Below are 19,382 nucleotides of genomic sequence, written 5' to 3' on the forward strand. Positions count from 1 at the left end.
AAAAACTCCTCGCAGCCAGGTCAAACTTGTGATATTCAAAAATAATGTATAGCAAAAAACTTTAGTGAATCCTTTATTTTTTCTCTTTCTTAAATATCTATAACTTAATCGATAGCTGAAAATTTTGTTTCATTTAATTGAAAATAATCAGCGACCTATATAACTTCGAAATGTATGAACAAACAAAAGCATTAAAAGGAAACGATTAAATAAAAGAAAACATAATTATAACATATAAACAAAGGCCGCTTTGAACCAAATGAACCAACCAAAGTTTTGCTGCTTCGGAGACAAATATCTTCTCGTTTACTCTTTAACTATTAAACACATCTATCATCGTTTTACACCGTCTAATACCTAATTTGGTTATTTTAGTTATTTCTACTTCATTCACTTACAAAGCTGTGTACAGTTATCGACTCTTTTAGAACTATGTTTTTCTCACACAAACAATGTAACAAACATCTTAGATGTGTATGTTATTATGCGTTTTAACTCATCCGTTCTCTAAATTTTATTACTTTCCTGTCGCTTTCTTTAGAACTGCTGCAGCTGCAGGATTGAACACCTTTGCATGTGTTCCACCGTTTGTATTTTTCTTACCGCCGGATCCGTTGATGTTCACTGTGGAAGTTCCTGAAATAAACAGGGGAAAAAAATGCTATGTGAGCATGGAATGCAAGGCATATTTTTTATTAGAAGAGTTAAAAAGCGTTATTTTAGGTTAAGGCGACACGTGCAACAGAAGCTAAAACGTGGTGCTTTTGAAAATAAGGAACTGAAATTACCTCATTTTGAATGAGAACCAAACAGAAAACAAAATAATCACTTAACACAACCAGCAAACAAAACTTGTCAATACAAGATCTAGTGAGAAGAAATGCACTTGTTCTCGCACTGGTTTAACAGCATACAAGCGCGGTTCTTCAGTTCAGGTTTTGTCTCTTGCACTATAACGGGAGCAACAATATCTGACTATGGATTGTTTCTTTTTTTGGCACTGTCATAGAAGTAATTTGCAAGCAGGAAATCCTCGTCAAAAACGTTGGGATCGAGTGAGCTGGTTGCAGAACCTGAGAGAAATGATGGTCAGTTTTTAATTTGATCGGATAGCCTAAATTCGTGAAACCGTTCAGTTTCGGCGGGTTCCGCTGAGTAATTTTAAATGCTATTTTGAAAAATGCTTTTTTTCGTTTGTTCAGAGAGCCGAGATAATAGCAGATACTAAAAGTGAGTTTAATTCATTTGCACCGATCACGTATTCTGAATAGTTGAAAATTGAGAAAGAAAAAGTGGAAGAATTGTTAACGGAAAACATGCCTGGGGTGCATGTAACGAAAATGAGCGTTAAATGAAATCATAAAGGATGTACGGAATTTCAAATGGCAATATTATTTTACCAATTGGGTACTATAAAATTTTGGGTCCTAAAGACTCCCAACGAAGTCGGAAAAATAGTAGCGACAGGAGACGGGTGTAGCGTGATGGGTAAGTCGATGCCTTTCACGCAGCCCACCTGGATTCGATTCCCAACCCCGCACATAGGGTCTGAAGGTTTTTCTGGCCCGAATAGGTGACCTCAAAGTTAAAACCTCCATAATCGAAAAAAATAGTAGTGGCATAAAATAATTTCCAGCGATTTTACCCCGGTATGTTAGCACAAGCTATTTGAAAGTATACCGATTTACGTTAGTAATTTTACGCATGTGTCGCATTTTTAAATCTGTATTTGTCGGAAAAGGCAACCTGTACAAAATCTATGATAAAAAATCTATTGTGGGCGGGTCGGGTTTGAGAGCAAAAAACATTTTTTTATCCACTTATTGGTGTAATGATGCCTTTCTCATATTATGCATTATCTACTATATATTACAGCAATGATGAGTTCAAATACTTCAATCCAGAATGCGAATCCAGTTTTAAAGACTTCTTTTACATAATACTAATACATTTAAATACTACATTTGAATTTAAGTTAGTGAAAATCGATTCAACCATTTTTGAGAAAATGAATTTAGTTCCATTTCAAAGATTTTGACTACTATTTACGGAACCGAAAACTAGATACCGGTATAGTAGAATTAGAATCATTAAACCATCAGAAAATATGAAGTATAAAATGAAACAGTTTTAAAAGAACTTCAATTGTTTTTTGCACCTTCGATTTAAATGGCGGTTTGAAATAAATGCCGGGTCCAGTATAACCAAAAACAGTTCGTATGGCCAAGAACTAACATGAACTGCAAATTTTCGAGCCCAACTTAGAAGATATTTTACGATTTTCTATGACGATATTCTAGAGAACTTAACATCTTGTAATGTTAGACCTGGAAGTCGGATTTGAATATTTTTATGGGACTATCTGACCTGTAAATTTAAGTTTGATTTTATGAAAATCTGACATGAGTTTATTTGGCACTAGACCATCTTTATCTGCAAACTAGAGAAACTTATTTCAAGAATTCGCTACTCATCACATTGTTACATATGCAAAAAAAAAAAAAAAGGAAATTGACATTTTTACTCTAAGCACCCTATCTCCGGAATAGAAAGCTAGATGTGAATAATAATCGAGATATTCTTCTGGTTTATGAAGACTCCCAGTTGAATCTAATGTCGTTTTCGCTTGATGCAAAACTTAACCCAGTTTCTGACCAAACTGCTGTCAAACCGTTTGTTGGAAACTAGTTTCGAACCTAGTTTTAACGTCAGTGAACTGAAAATCGAGTCAGTTTCAGGTCAGGTTTTTATGTCAGGTTTGCTCAAACCCCCGTTGTTAGGTGCGAACCCAACACAGTTTTGTGAAAAGTGTTTGTTTGATGAAACTACCCTGGGTCAACTCCAGTTTTCTCAAGCGAAAACGATATAAGATAGTAAAAATCGGTTGCGTCATCTTCGAAAAAATCTTCTGATATTTTCATTCTTTTGGTGAATATCACTCTGTAATTGCGGAGCCGGAAGTCGGATTCCGCAAGTCCTTTCATCTGAATCTGTGAAAATTGCTACAGCCGTCTCCGAGAGGATTGAGTGAAATTATTTCTATTTTTTGGTGCATATTTCCCTGCAATTCTGGAACCAAAGGAACGGAGGTCGGATCCAAATGAAATTTAGGAACTTTACATGAGACTGTAATACATTTCATTTGAATCTAAGTTTATGCAAATTATTATTGTTATATCGTTTATTTCGACCCGGCTTTAACCTAATTATGGTCGTTCGTTGGGATTTGTGCAAACCGGTTCAGTCGTCTCCGAGAAAATTGAGTGACTATTTTGTTTTTTATTTTAACTATTTTGTGCCCCTGTCATTCTGGAACCGGAAGTCGGATCCTAATGAAATTCAGGAGTTTTCTTTAGGGCTTTAAGACCTTTCATTTCAATATAATTTTGTGAAAATCGGTTATGGCATCTTTGAGAGAATTGAGTGATGTTATTTTACCTCTTTTCGTTGCATATCACTCTGTAATTACGGAACCGGAGGTCGGATCCATATAAATTCCAGTAACTTTGTATGAGTTCTTAAAACCTTTCATTTGAAACTAAGTTTGTTAAAATTGGTTAAGCCATCTTCGAGAAAATTGAGTGACAATATTCGTCAAACACACAGACATTTACTCAGTTTGTCAAGCTGAATCGCTCCGGGCTTCGGATGGAAGTTAGTTTTCATAGTGATTGCATAGCCTTTTTATATGAGAAAGGCAAGAAAATTGATGTAACTCGGCCAAGTGAAGAGCCAGGAAAGTGGTTTCTTCAGTAAAGTTGCGAAACAAAAATTCCTGCAACTTTGTAGTAAAATGCAATTAATTTTAAATTCAAAAAGAACCATCCTGATGATCTTTTGGATCCAAAGAAACGCCATTTTATTAAAAACAACTTTTGTTAAGACACCAACTACTAAAAAATTACTTCTGGCTAATTTTCTAATTTGGACCACTGTGTCAGTGCAGTAAAATTTTATTCAATTCAATTGAAATTGAATGTGAAACACACTGACGATCTCTTTACTGCAATAAACTTCACACTCTGACACACACAACGTTCGCTGACGTACCGAACCGGCTGCATTCAGTTCTTCAATCGATTCTCTTCAAAACAAAGCTCAGTTTAACCACCGTCAGTTGATCTCTTGAAGTAACAAAATATCTCTTTCAATAGCGTGAGAGCGGCCTTCAAATGAGGTTTAGGTAAACATTCGAATTGGTTCAAGATAATAGATGAAAGACAATCCAGGTAGCTGAAATATCAATTATAGAATACACAGAAATTAACAGTTTCCTCCTTCAGTTTTCATTTTTAATAGTTTACTCATTGATAATTTTATTCGTTCGAACTTGCTCACTACCAAGAGCGAAGACAATGTAGGAGCTAGACTACTACAAGTGCCAAACTGAGCAAGCAAAATTTCAAATGACTAGGTACGATTATTCAACTGACGATGAATTCTGGGAGCTTCACTTGAAAATGGCAGCAAAATTCAAATGAATTTGTATCGATATGCTGACGGTCATTTTCATCTGATATCATTTGATTGAAAATGAAATTTTACCGCACTGCACTGTGTAATGGTATTACACTTTTCTGATTAAATTTAGCTTCCTACCATTTATTCCAAAAATATTATGGATTTTTTCATGACAAACAAGATCAACTTCTTGACGGAAGGACTTCAATCCACCAGAATCGAACCGGAACTATTGTTAATTGAGAAGTACTGGGCCATCATTGAACATCTTCTGTGATTGAATTCAGAGGAAGATACGAAGTAACATTTTGTAAGATCTTATGACTAGTGTTGAAAAAAAGGTTCATACATTAGAGCAGGGGTTCCCAAACTATTTTGGGTCATGGACCCCTTTACTAAAATTGACTTAGGCCTCAGACCCCCATCAACAAATTCCTTTGAAAACTCAATTTCTTGCTTTTCTAATATTGATCAATTCTAATCAACACAACTTTTTAGCGTAAATATTTCAAATAACAACTTATATCAAACAATAGGAGGTCGATTTCTAGACCACGTCGACCCCCATAGTCAGTTTACGTTTATGTCGACCCCCGCAAAAAGTATATCGACCCCAAGGGGTCTATATCGACCACTTTGGGAACCCCTGCATTAGAGTATTGAAATTGAATGAAACGAATATGGAAAATTGATTGAATTTGATTTGATTCCCTGAATGGGTTGAATGGGTGAAATTTGTCGAATATATTTTTGTTATGCTAAAATAAATTCCGTACACCTTTTATCAATAAAAAAAATCTTTCAAGAAACCTTCATGCATATCAAATCGAAACATCGAATCAACACCAACTACAAAAGTGAATCATTTACGTTACTTAACCGATCCAAGTTTCGCACTAGAGTGTGCTGGAAACCGACGACGGCATGGACCAGTTTTGGTGTAACAGTGGTGGCAGTGTTATCTGTGGAAGTGCACCGCGAGGGAACAATCTCACGATTCATTCTTCTACGATCTCGGCAGATATTGAGCGAGCTGCGGAAGTTGAACTACGGCAAAATGCATGATAGATTATATCGTGAGTTACTGGCCACGTGTACAAAGTCTAACTGTACTTACTGTGATGAGATTGCTGTTGGTGTTGCGCTGTAACCGGTGGTGTTGACTGATTCAGATGGTTTGACGATTCAGGCTTTTTCGTCGAAGTGGACAGCGAATGTGACGGTTTGGGAATGCTGGTGCTCCCAGTCGTTTTACTGATAGAGTTCATTTGAATGGCCTGAATGTTTGGAAAAAGTAACTAGAGCATTAGTCCTTACTGTTTTTGTTTAGTGCAAACCTGTAGTTCCTGTAATTCCTTCATGATCCGAATGACATCCAGCTCCCCCGGTATGGGCCCCATTTTAGTTTGTACATTACTGGAGGTAGACTTCAAATCCTGCATTAATCCAGCCATGGTTGGCAGAACGAATCCTCCTACAGCAGTGGAAGTTATCGTGGAAGGTTTACCGTACTTTGTTTTGTCCAGGTTGTTATTAATATTCATACCGGATGTACCCATTCCGGGCGAACTTCCACTACCACTACTGTGTCGACTGTTGCTTTTGCTTGAGTTGCCTCCTTTTTTATATTTTTCTTTATTAATTACGGGAAGTGCTAAGTTTAGAGGATCGACTTTCTTCTCCATCGAGGGAAAATGTTTGTCAGCTACGTTGTATTCCCCAATGATTTCGATACTGCTGTCGCTATCGTCGTCTCGACTTCTACGATTTGAGGTGACAGGTGCGCTGGCTGGATTTGAGTGTGCCATTGGCGGTGTTTCCTGATAGGAAGATTGTCTGCGGGAAGAAGATGCTGACGAAGCTGACGACAAAGCAGGTGAGTTCACCCTGAGATCCTTCGGAAGAAAATCCATCGGTACCGAGGAAATATGTGATGAGTTTTTCACTTCGTTGTGACTCATTTCTAAGTTTATGACATGAGTCTGTATGAGGTCTTCATCGAAATTAGATGGTGGTCGCGGTGGCTGTGATTGAGGTCGTGGTGGTTGTTGCTGCTGCTGTTGCTGTTGATGGGGCAACAAATGACTGGAATGCAAGGAACTTTTGCTAGGTGGAGAACTAATGATGTTTATTATGCTATGATCAGAAGTTTTCTTCAGCCCAGCCGGTGAAGTACTGGGTGACGGTTGAGACATACTGGTACTTGCCACCGGCGATGATTGTGGGGGTCGTACAATTTTTTTCTCGTCGGACTTGCTATGTTTGGCAGTGAGTGATAATACTGAATCCACTTTGCTAGTGCTGGGGCCATTGACAATCACTGTTGCCGTGGGAACCGGTAACGTCGAAGCGGACTGATGGACATTCTTTTTAACTTCCTTGTTGGTCGCTTTTGTTTCAGCCTTTTTTCGTCGATCCAGCTCTTTCAGTAGATCCTCGAACTTCACCCAACCGCTGGGCCAAAGTGGCACCACTTGTTTTTTCAGGTAGCTTTGAACGTATTCATCTTCAGTTTCTTTTCTTGGTCGAAGAATTTGGAAGGATTTTTTTCTTACGGTGACTACATCGCACAGCAAACTCCGTAGATGATCATTCCATGGAAACTTTTTCCTCGGGGTTTTAATATCGGGTTTCTCTCCATTTTCCGAGGATGCCGATAGTGCAAGCCGCAGATCATGTACTTTTTGCTTTTCTGTTTCGTAGCTAGTTATTAGTTTGGGCATCATTTCGGTTACGGCGTCTTCCAGAACTCCCAGTGCCTTTTTGACTTTATTGTCTTCTTTTCGTATACGAATCTTCTTAATTTTCACCATCAACGTCTGTCTGCTGACCTGCAAATGACTTTCGAGATGTTTGTATATAGCATTGCGAGCACTTCCTCCGCACATCCGAGAGCTAACATCAATTTGCAGTAGCAGATCAGCAACCGTTGCATCGAAGAAATTCAGCTTGCCGTTTGTGTTTTTGGAAATATCCTTCAAGCTGGTTAAATCTTGCACCAGATGATCCGGAAGGTTATCCGGAAGTTTGATTTCATTGCGTTTCTTGGTTTCTTCTTCGCTGATCCGTTTGATGCCCTGGTCCGTCTCCGATGTAGTGTCACTATCGGAATCGTCCGATCCACTACCACTGGAATCGCTATCGCTTCCGTCACTTCCATCTGTATCATCACCACCATCATCATCATCTCCATCGACTTCCTCTGCTTCGGAACTTGAAACCGATCCACTGCTTCTACCTTTCTTATCCTGTTCCATCTTTCGCAAGCTGTCTCTTTTAGCACGCAGCATATCTTTCACCGTCGTCGTCTTAATGACTTTCGAATCATTCGCCGCTGACGCTTGTCCGGCAACTGCAGATTCTTTTGAATTCACCTTTTTCTTTTCCTCCTTGCTGGTCGTCGACTTACGGCCCGGCTTTTGACCACTTACTTTCGCCTTTTTCAGAACATGACCGTTAACCCGTTTACGTCCCACCTTACCACTCTTTCCGGCACTCTCGGCTCCACTCGTTCCGCTTCCGATCTCGTCTTTCTTTTTCGCTTTTGTTTTCGGGACCACCTCCACCTCCGCCGGTTCGCTACTATCGCTGGATGACGACAGCAATCGCTTTTTCGGTTTCGGCATCCGTATTGCATCTTCAGGTCGCTCAAAGTTCGACAGTGTTTTGAATTCCAACTGCCCCGAGTTTATGTAGAAACCACCACCGACTGTTTCGACTTCCTGAGGGATCAGCTCGTCGTAGGCTTCGGTGTTATCGATGAAAGAATCCTCCTCGTCGTAACCGGCTCCCCGATCGCAGTAATCCAGCTGCGATGGACGGGCGAACTTACCGGAACTGCTGTACGCCGTACCGGATCCGTACTTTTTCTCCAACTCCTTGGCGATTCGGGCCACATCGTCGTTATCGTCTGGTTCTGTCAGAAAACCGTTGGTTGTTTTCTTCTCTATCTTGCGTTGTCGCTTCTGCAAAAGAAAGGTGAATTCTTGTTTAATTCATAGGAAGGTTAGATATATTGGAAGGTTTATCAGCAAATTTAAAGAATAATTGAGAACACCTGCGATACGAAAGGTGTTCCAAATTCAAACTTTGGAAATCATAATATCAATAATTCATTAGTTGAAACTTTCTGTTTATTTTCCAGAACTTCTCAAATTGCCATTAAACCATGTTAAGAACTATTTGTGTTTTGGAGTTAACTTGAATTTCGAATGTAAAATAGAGAGAAATTTTAAAAAGACTAGTTTTTTTCAATGCTGCAAGGTTAAAATGTATTTTTAATTCTATCTCAATATTTAATACGTCAGTAATTTAGATTTGCAAATCACCTAACTTGTAAATCCCTTAGTGCACACGTTGAATAACTTTGACTTTGTAATTTAACCGATTTATAGGTGAAAATTTTCATTTAAAATTATCTCCACATATTACGAACAGGGACATCTATGTTTAGGGTTTCGTCAAATCTCGGAATAAAATCATTCTGAGAGAATTCTAGATGTGCCCAGTATTCCTGCAGATCTCCATCTTCAGCCTTTTGTTGGACAAGATACGAAGATTGTGTAAACTTCCGACAACCCATATTGCGTTTAAACTTCAAAAGTTAGCAAATCATTAGCAACATCAATTTTTGCGATAGCAGCACTGCGCACCCATACAAATGACATAATATGTTCAATGTGATGCCGTGCGATTACTCACACGCAAAGTAGTCAAAATCAGGGTGACAAGTGAATTAGTGATTTCAATTTTCCGGTTTATTCCCGGTTTTCCCGGTGCGCGAGATAAAAATTCCCGGTTTTCAGAACTGGCTCGAATAGCTTATGTTCAGTATTTCCTATAATATTTCTCTTATTCAAGCTTTAAGTAGAGATCCCATGTCCAAAAGAACATCGCGAGTTGAGGAATGAAATATTTTCCAGGTATCTCCTTGGAATTACGTTTAAAAATCTCATCCACAGTTTGTCCAAACGTTCATCTTCTGCACTGACAGTACCTCTCAGCTCAATGTATTCCATCTTTATTTTGTCTGTTATTTCGCCAGTAACCTCAATGTAACAATAGGGTTGAAACAAGAAACATATCCGGCCAACGGTCATAAAACAAGACTAAAACAAATAGTTGAAAGTCAAATGGAGGTTTGATTCATCCTTCAATATGTTGTGTTCGAGATCACAACCGTCACTGCTGCTATCACAAATCAACTGAGACCACTAAATAGATGATGACGCTGATGTACCTTATAGGCAACACAAGAAACGAAAGCAAAATCTCAACTCAGTGTCAGACGGCAGAGCAGAATAGAGAGGAAAGACTTGTGTATTTGTTTTCTGTTGGATGGATTTCCATACAGATAAGACTATAATTGAATGCTGTGGCGACCAAGTAAAGCGAAGCATGCTTGGTTCTTAAATCAATTGGGCTGTATTTCCATGTGTTTTCATATGCAGGGTAGTTTAGTTGTTTGGTTTGGTCTTGTTAAGACGTAGAGCCATCTTGAGCTAGTTTTAAATTTATTTACAATTAATTTTAATAATTTAATAGTGGTTTAACCGGCAAAACAATTTTCCGGGTTCGAGACCCGTCTCTGTGGTAGCACTTTCGCGGTTTTCATTACATAGTTGCAATTTAAAATCTCAACAACAAAAAAACTGTGCACTAGCGTGTCCCTTAAAAAAAAGTGAAAAACCCTGTTTACAAGTAATAAATCAGATTTTGTGCGTCGATATGTGATAATGGATGAAACATGGATCCATCACTTCATGACGGAATCAAAACGATCATCATCTGAGTGGACTACAGCCAGTGAACCTCGCCCGAAGAGTCTAAAGACACAGCAGTCAGCTGAGAAGGTTATAGCTTCAGTATTTTGATGTGCACATGGTAACATCTTCGACTGTCTTGAAAAAGGAAGCACAAATACTACATAGCGTTGTTATAACAATTGAATGCAAAAGTCTAAGAAAAACGACTTTACATGTCGAAGAAAAAACTACTCTTTAATCAAGACAATGCACCGATTCACAAAGCTATGGCAACGATGGTAAAATTGACCGGAATACACTTCGAATTACTTCCTCATCCACCGCATACTCCAGATCTGGTCTTCAGTGACTACAGGCTATTCGTTGATATAGAAAAGATCTGCTCGCCGGTAATAAATCCAACTCAAATGAAGAAGCAAGTGAAGAATGTTAAGCCTATTTTGAGGCAAAAGACAAATATATATACAATGTATTACGTGACTTTGTTTTCGCGTAATTCTGGCTTGTCCTTACATCAAGGACTCTTGCGATTCACGAGGGGCATCACAGTAACATTGCGGTGACGAAAAAGGTTACCAATACACAACAAATTTTGTTATACACACACAACTTTTCCAATCAGTACACTGAATCAAACAACTCCAAATATATATATATATATATATATATATATATATATATATATATATATATATATATATATATATATATATATATATATATATATATATATATATATATATATATATATATATATATATATATATATAATATTTACGAGAAAAGTTCGAAAAAAAAGCTGTAAATAGAATCTTTTACTGATTCGAGAGAAAATACATTGTTAAATCAAAAATCCCTTTTGATATAAGTGTATATGAAATTTATTTCCAATCTATGTAAAACTTTAAATGTTAAAGCAGAACGAAACGAATTCATCGTAATGCTAATTCCAGAATTTCTTCAACATTTTCGAATAAAGTTTTAAAATTTTTTGATTTTAGAAATAAATCCACTTATTCAGGTTTATGATGATGATGGTTTCCGATTCCAGTGGTATAAATGGTGATATATATTTTCAGTAAAGTTGAACACCACTTTTTATTTTCAGGAAAGTTGAGCACCACTTCATCACTTTTGAATTTGGAGACGATAAGTTTAATTCTCATTCTGATTGTAGGATTGTTTATAGGCATCATTTATTAGATATATAGGCATCATTTATCAGAAAAAAAAACAACATTAAAAAATAGAAAAGTTCCCACCTCTAGGTGGGCATCATGTTCAATTAGTTTTGACATTTCAGATTTTGGTGCATGCTAAACGCAAATTACTAAACAACATTGAATTATTAACCTTTTCCGTCGCGAGATGGAGTAACTGACATGCCTTTTTCGATTTGTTTTGAATTCCCTGGAGTGATCAATATTGATATGTAACAATTTGAAAAAGGTGTCGAGTTTGATTTCGATCGCCTGATACAAATTCTATCGTCTAAACGTCTGGGTCTACATCAAGCAAAAGCTCCGTGGAAACGTACACTATGAAGTAACTCTCCCAATAAATTCGACTTATTTGGAAGGCGCTTTGCCTCGAAAACGTCGACAATTTAGTAAAATGTATGCCTCGGAGATGCCAAGCAATGATTGATGCCGGTGATTATTGGACTCACTATTGGACAACTGAAAACACGTTACCCTAAAATGTATTTATTATGCATTAATAAACCGAAATTACTAATTACTATTACTAAATAAACTATTGCAACATTATGCTGGACATGCACTTACTTAACAGACTTACTTTAATATCCTTTCTATAGAGAAAGTACAAATTAATTCGTAGTTGGGAGTACAAATTAATTCGTTCCGTTCATTTTTTGGCAAAAATGCATTTATTTCAAAATAAAAAGAATTTGAAGATTAATTAAGGTATCGTCCATCGCTAGTTACTACTTTTTCACACCTCTTAGGCAATTTTCGAATTTCATCTTGAAATAATGGCTTGTCTTAGGAAGTAATCCATCTTTGAAGTATCTTTTCGATTTCTACGAAAAATGTATACCTGCATCCGTCGGAATAACCAGTAATCAGAAGGATCAATGTCAGGAGAATACGGCGTGTGCGGCAGTTCTTCTCGTAATGCACGGCTCAAACGCATCAATTGCAGCCCCACCGATCGTCCGTTATAGTATTGCATGGTCTACTACAATCAGTCATCATAGTACACAACACCCTTTTGGTCCCACCAGATGCACAACATGGCCCTCGATCAGTGGCGTCTCGTGACAAAATTTACGGGTTGTGCACTGCTTATGTCGTATGAAATCAGTGAAAAATAAAAATTGAAGAATGGATATTCGCTTGTGTTTTTCAATACAATGAAATAATATACTTTTGGACGGGAATTTTTTTATTAAACTTATTTCGTATCATCAATGCAATGGAACAATTCTGCATGTCGAGCAAATCTGGCAATAACTTCATCAATAAAACCGCTTCGATGTTGAAACTAAGACAGCAATTTGTTTTCAACTGCCATGAGCATAAGCCACTGATTCCTCTCCTTGAATTTGCAGTCATTGACCAGCAAATTCAAGTTGCTTAGTGTGAAGCATATCATGCTATGGAATCGCTCATTATTTTTTATTCGATACCAAAAATCTGAAAATCCACAAAATTATTGAATGCGGATAGGGGTGCAGTTAATTCCTTCCATTTGGCCGATTGTGTAGTGCACGAGGTGCACATAAGGACGAGACGCCACTGCCTTCGATCCATGAATATTCGGCTTGATTCGGGTGTTGATGTTGAGGTCGATGGCAACAATTGATCGAACATAGCGTAGTATTTTTCTTCTTAGAATTATCCTTTCTTTGTTACCTTTGAATCAGCTGCTCGCAAGTAAAAACCCGTCTTTTAATGTCCCTTGGTTTCAGTTCATGAAGGCCCAACTGCCTTGCTTTTGAATCGTTTCCCAAGTATTGTAATCAGGCAGAAACTGCTTGATCACTTTCAATGATTCTGCAAGCTCCTCATGCGTTTGACTAGGATCTTAATCGAGTAATGCCTCCAACTGTTTGTATTCGATTTTTTTGGTTCTGAAATCTCCATTTTTGAAACATCGAAACTATTCTCTACATGTTTTATTAATTGGAGCATTATCACCCTAAACATCTACAAGCATTTGATACTTTTAAACTGCATTTTTCTTCCAATTAAAACAGAAAACTAAAACTTCCCGTAAATGCTGCTTAGTTAACATAAACTTGCTTATAATTAGCAGTGTAACACAAGATATCCTTTGAAAAAAACTCAAAGCAATATGAACTGAAAATATAATTAGTATATTAAACATTTTAACTTGGTCAATGGTCCAAAAGTGGCTTTCAAACGAGCGATAACTTGTACAAATCGATTCAGTAATCTTGGAGAAAACTGAGTAAAAAAAAAAGAAAAGATTCACACATAGACATTTTCCGATCTCGTCGAATGATATATAATATTATGAGAAAGTCAAAAATATTAAAAATAAGAACACATTTGACATGTGAATTATTCTGTTAAGCTGATATATTTTAAAATCTCCCATTCGATGAAATTCCCATGCCCACAAATTGTTGAAAAACTTCGAGTTTCCATTTGAAGAAATTGGAATCTTGGGGTTGGCGGCCATATTGAGAGAGATGCTATCAGAGCTGCGAATCCCAGCACAGGTTTCCAAGATATATGCGAAAGTAAAGGCCTAAAAACTTTAGAAAAATAAAAAATTGTTTGAATTATTGATGGTTTTCTCATGCTGCTGGAAAATGAGTCAAAATTTGCATAATTAATGACACCCTCCCAGATTTTTCTTCAAACTTTCTTTATTTTATGACCTTTCAGAAACCATATAAGATTAGTTTTTATCCCTCTGGCATCCGTTGAATATTTATATTAGAAGGTTGAATAGTTTTTGACGAAAAAACAATTATAACTTTTGAATGGTAGCTTATTTTGGAAACCTTAGTTGAGCAAAATTGTGGGCAATAATTAGCTCGACAAGTCTTCGGAAGTCGATTTTCCCGTAAAACTGTTCACTAAAAAGGTGATTTTTTGAGAGCCACTCTGAGAAATTGATATAACTCGATCAAATGAAAAGGTAGGAAAATAGGTTTTTCAGCAAAGTTGCTCAAAATAAAACTTTCTACAATTGTGCTGTGAAGTGCAATAATTTTTAAATTCAACTAAGGAAGTTTGAATCCAGATTTAAATCCAAACATGAACCACCCTAATGATATCTTACATCAAAAGATGCGTCAGTTGACTACAAAAAACTTTTGTGAAGACACGATGAATAGAGAAAAATAATATTTAATAGTGAAAATAATTTTATCTCTTTAATTTCCCATTTCGGACCACAGTGCATTGGGATCTCGCCATCTTTGTTAACAACACATATACCGAAACACAAACAAACACACACACAGGCACATATACAACACACACTCATACAAACTCAATTCGTGGAGCTGAGTTGAATGGTATATGGCTCTCAAAAATTAAGTTCTTAAGTTTGAGCAAATTCTAAGATGATACAGCAGCGACAACGAATAAACGGAACGAAAGCGCAACCAGTGAAACGAAAGCTCTCTGAGCGTCAGCAGATGGTAAATAGATTGCTTCTCCACCAACAAATAGAATAACAACGAGAAGCAGATAGAAACTTTCTAACGCTAACCCACGGTGTCCTGAAAAAGAAATTTTAATAGCGTTATCTTCCAGGTGTGCAATGCAAAAGTTAAAACGACAAAAACGTCCTGATACGGCTGATAAGCTGTGTGTGAAGGATCACGCTTCTCAACAATGCAAGCTCCTAAATACGAATGAAATGCAACAACTGTAAGCACTGTCGTGGTTTTGAAATCCACCCGTTGTTTTTTTGCTACAAACCGTAAGACAGTGAAACGCGGCCTAAAATCGTGCTTGAAACATTTAAAAACTTTTATTATTCTCATATTGGTTACAGCCATGCGAACGCTACGACCGCAATAATTCAAACGCCATTCTGCAAGCAATCAAAAAACAATCAGCCAGTAGGACGACCAACGAAATTAAAAACCATTGATAAAGGCGAGAACACGGAAGCGCGGTAGGGCGAGCTACGACTGATCGGATAGAGAAAAGCTGATGACAGCACGCAGGAGAACAATCACCAATTTCATTCACCTTTTACGCACGTACCGAAAAAAAAATCATGGTCCGCATTGCTTGCATTGCATGCCCTCCGTCTACCCATACAACGAACTTGTAAAATTAGTTAGAGCCATACGAAGGAATACAAAAAGGATAAAAACAAAAATCTCGACACGAGAATCGGAGGAGACATCGTATCACAACTGAGGGGAGCATTATGCTTCGAAATGCTCCCACGGCGTGCTTCAGCCTTCATTTTCGACATTGCTCTTAAAAAGAAATAAACGTCTGCAGCCAAGCCGATGTGTGCTCCGCGAATAACCGAAATGGCAAGAGACAATAACATACAAATCTAAAAAATATTTGAAAATGATTTCAAAAATGGCATCAGTAAAAGCAAGAACCATTTCCATGATAAAATGCTATATCCGCGAGAAAATACTTTTACACGATGTGCCGCGCACAAATGAACGCGTGACAAAAGCCACAACCTTTGGAGCTCATTTACTATAACCTCACGAAAGCGTTTCTTGATGAACTTTGGATCCGTACAAGCTGATCGGTGCAATGGGCATAACACTGGCGTTATGCCCTGGCCGGGCCGACTGTTTCGATACAGCGCTGAACGACAGCCTTAGACTTTTCTGCATTTGAAAATTTGCAATTACCGTGAGGGGTACTTCATTTGTGTCGAACCTCCCAAGAATCGCAAGGTTTTTAAAAAGTTATTGTATTGAAATCGTTTTTGGAATGTTGCTACACGTCTGCCTGTTATCCAACGTTTTACTAACTTCATATTAATGATGCAATACTCATAGACTAATTGAGGTTTTAAATTAAAATGGAATTTGTAGTAAATTTAGACTAAATTTTGAATTTGTAGTAAATTTAGATTAAATTTAAATATTTTTTATACCATTTCAAATATAACAGACACGAATATGAATGTTTTATTTTAATTATAAATTGAGGTAAATTAAATATATTTTTAATGTTTAATGATAATTATTATAAAATTACGTTGCATAATAAAACATTTTGATTTTGTCCGTAAATTAATTTTAATTGAGGCAAAATAATGCACAAATTTTAGGTATCAATAAATGTTTTGATATTTTTAATATAATCAATTTTATTGATTTTTTTAAAGTTTCATAACTACATGGAACGATTTCAAGAAACCAAAACCGAACTTGTTATAATTGTATTAAAAAAACTAATTCGAACACCCCTCGACAAACCCTACCGCCAGTTTCTTCTCTCTTCAGGACTCACCTGCTCTTCACGTGCAAGCTTCGAATAGTTGAATTCAGGAAAACTCTTCGTCGTTGGTTCGAACAGTTCCAGCTCAAGGCGGATTGTTTTCCGCGGCTTGCTTCCGGCACCGGTTTTCGCATTAGGACCGGCACTGGACTCTCCTGCGAAGGCACCGGAAAAGAAATTTTCTGTGTTTTGGTCGAACCCGCTGCCGCCAAAAGGACTCTTCTTCACCGCATCACCAATCGTTGTTAGTGTCACACGTTTCATTTCCGACATGTTCGTTCCTCTAGATCTTGTGCCTGCTTTTTATCAAAAGCAGTCCAAAGTAGACGATTTAATCGCCATCCAAATTCTTTATATTGCTCTCACTTTTCGCAAACACTATGCATTTCGCGTTTGAATCACTTGATATTTGTTAGATTGTAAACTAAAAACATTGCCTAAAATATCACACGCGTAAGGAATAGATCGAAATAAGACAAATGTATGCACATTGCAAATTAAAAATTATATGCTTGCAAAATGCGAAAACTTTACGTTTTGGAGGATGAAAATTTATACACACTCGTTTTGACGTATGCGGAGCCTCTCCTTTCTCGCGCACAGCATAGAATTTGACCGCTCAGTATGACAGCCAAACATAACTTGACAGCCGTCTCGTAAAAAGGGCGTATGAAATAATCAGATGGATATGTTGCTAAATTGCTCATTCTGTTTCCACCGCACGCAAAACAAAAATGAAGCGAGCGTGTTACGGAACAAAACATAAAATGTTAATTCTCGATGAACATTAGAAAAGGTCCCGAGTGCAAGTGACAGTTTCTCTTGGTTTACTTTCTCTTTCAAATATTACGGCGAATTCCAGTAATTTCCAACAAATTCTACAGTGCATATCGAAAGTTGATGGTTTTTGCTATTATCCTATGTGAAGTGTTAGATGGGAAGATTGCTGATTGGACCGTAATACTCGAAAGAGAAAGTAAACAAAGAGAAACTGTCATTTGCACTTAGGACCTTTTCTCGTGTTTGTCTTCAATTGAAGAATCCAACGAACTCTTCTGCGATTTCTGTGCTGCTCGAGTGGCTAACTTTGAACTAAGCGATAGTGACAATTTTCAGATTTTTCTTGAAGGTTCGAAAAAGTGTCGGGTTTTTTTTCTCATGAATCGAATACTAACATACAAAAACATGTAAAAATTTGGTAAAAAATCAATCATTAATGATTCAGTATCTTTCCATTGTATGTTTGATTGATATTTATGGAGAAATCATAAGATGAAATATCAAATTCGAAGAAGTGAGGTCGGGTACTGTTTTTATATCTTTGAAGTTCTTTGATTTTATATTTGGATTTCAAGATTAATTGATGAATTATTATCAAAAGTTGTTTTACTCCTCTATTTACACATGTTTTATCATCTAAATCAAATCTGTTTGTGAACTGAAAATTTCAAATTTCATCCGAGATTTTCATGTGTTTAGGACAATTTTAAATCATAAATGACCATGATGACAACACGTGAATAATAATTTATTCCCCATATTTGAAAGGTTTTTCCGTAAAAAAATAAACCATTGATTTTACAGCATAAACAATTGATTCACAATTAGATATATGGGTTACAATAAATTTTATTGTATCTTGACAAGATTTTTTTCATTTCCAACGATTCAATATATTGTTCCTACGATTCTACAATTGAATTTATTGTACACGTGGTGTTTCAAACAATATGTAAACTGTACATTTTATTGTTTTCCAAGAAAACATGTATGAGAAAACTTTATGATTTGATTTGTTACGATACTTAACATCCTATACATTCTATTGTAGAAAGCATTTTCACAATTGATTGAATAGTGTATAACAATACATTAAAATATTTTTCAATGGTCAAAGCAAAATTGTGGCAGGTTTTGTAACAGCAAATCGTATTGTTTTTCAACAATATTTTTTATTTGGGTTGCCATCTGCATTTGTTCAAACTCAAGTAAATTCAAAAATTCGTCATTTTTATCTAAATACATGGGATATGTCAAAAGAACCGTAACGCCGTCTCGCGCTGATCACGCTGATTGGATTCTTCAATAATCATTTAATTTTTTCTGCATTTTCACTCGCGATGAATGTCCGTAAAATTGAACAATTATTATTTGTAAATGAGTCATTTAAGATTGTACTCTATAATTGAATCTGATGGATCGAGAGGTGGTTATTTTGTTGTTTATTATTTTTTTTATTTTGTATACGATATGAGCAGACCCTGTCAGCTTGAAGCGAAACCAATCTTCAGTTCAACAACGCCATCGCACGGCATCACATTCAACAGATCATGTCAATTATATTGAACATTTAAATGTTAAATCGGAACCAAAGCAGCGCAATTTTGCATCTACAAGGCTGTGTATGGGGTGTCCCAGAAAGTCTAAGCACGATTTTAGCGGCGAATGCTTACAGATGTCACCGCAATCGACACTAATTTGTGTACCACATTCACATCACAATGCTACGTTGGGCGCTACATACACTTTACGCTAAATTTTTGTTTTGCTGTTAGTAAAAATAACAAGCTTATTCTTGTTTTATTCCAAACTGAACTTACGTGTGATTTGAATGATATACAGTACTAGAAAAAAAGAAACTTATGCTTAACGTAAATTCAAGTATGATGTAATTTCTTCGGTGATAATTGAATATTACATCTATCAACATGTAAAAACAGTG

At 36.7% G+C, this 19,382-nt stretch overlaps 1 protein-coding gene across 4 annotated transcripts; it reads right to left on the reverse strand.

Moving 5' to 3' along the window:
• Positions 1–92: 92 nt before the first annotated feature.
• On the reverse strand, positions 93–17,253 carry LOC131440222 (yemanuclein). Of its 4 annotated transcripts, none has more exons than XR_009231360.1 (5): positions 16,673–17,253; positions 5,799–8,426; positions 5,579–5,738; positions 5,332–5,508; positions 500–636 (listed from the first exon to the last, which is right to left on the reverse strand). XR_009231360.1 is itself a non-coding variant. In XM_058611313.1 (4 exons), the coding sequence occupies exons 1-4, from the start codon at positions 16,931–16,933 to the stop codon at positions 518–520; spliced, it is 3,168 nt and encodes a 1,055-aa protein (XP_058467296.1). In that variant the 5' UTR covers positions 16,934–17,253; the 3' UTR covers positions 93–517. The 4 variants fall into 4 exon arrangements, 1 of the variants encoding a protein (XP_058467296.1); XR_009231361.1 differs by having other exon boundaries at positions 501–636; positions 5,337–5,508; XR_009231359.1 differs by lacking the exon at positions 5,332–5,508 and adding an exon at positions 789–1,073 and having other exon boundaries at positions 503–636.
• Between the last annotated feature and the right edge of the window lie 2,129 nt (positions 17,254–19,382).

This window comes from Malaya genurostris, chromosome 1, assembly GCF_030247185.1.
Source record: "Malaya genurostris strain Urasoe2022 chromosome 1, Malgen_1.1, whole genome shotgun sequence".
NCBI lineage: Eukaryota > Metazoa > Arthropoda > Insecta > Diptera > Culicidae > Malaya > Malaya genurostris.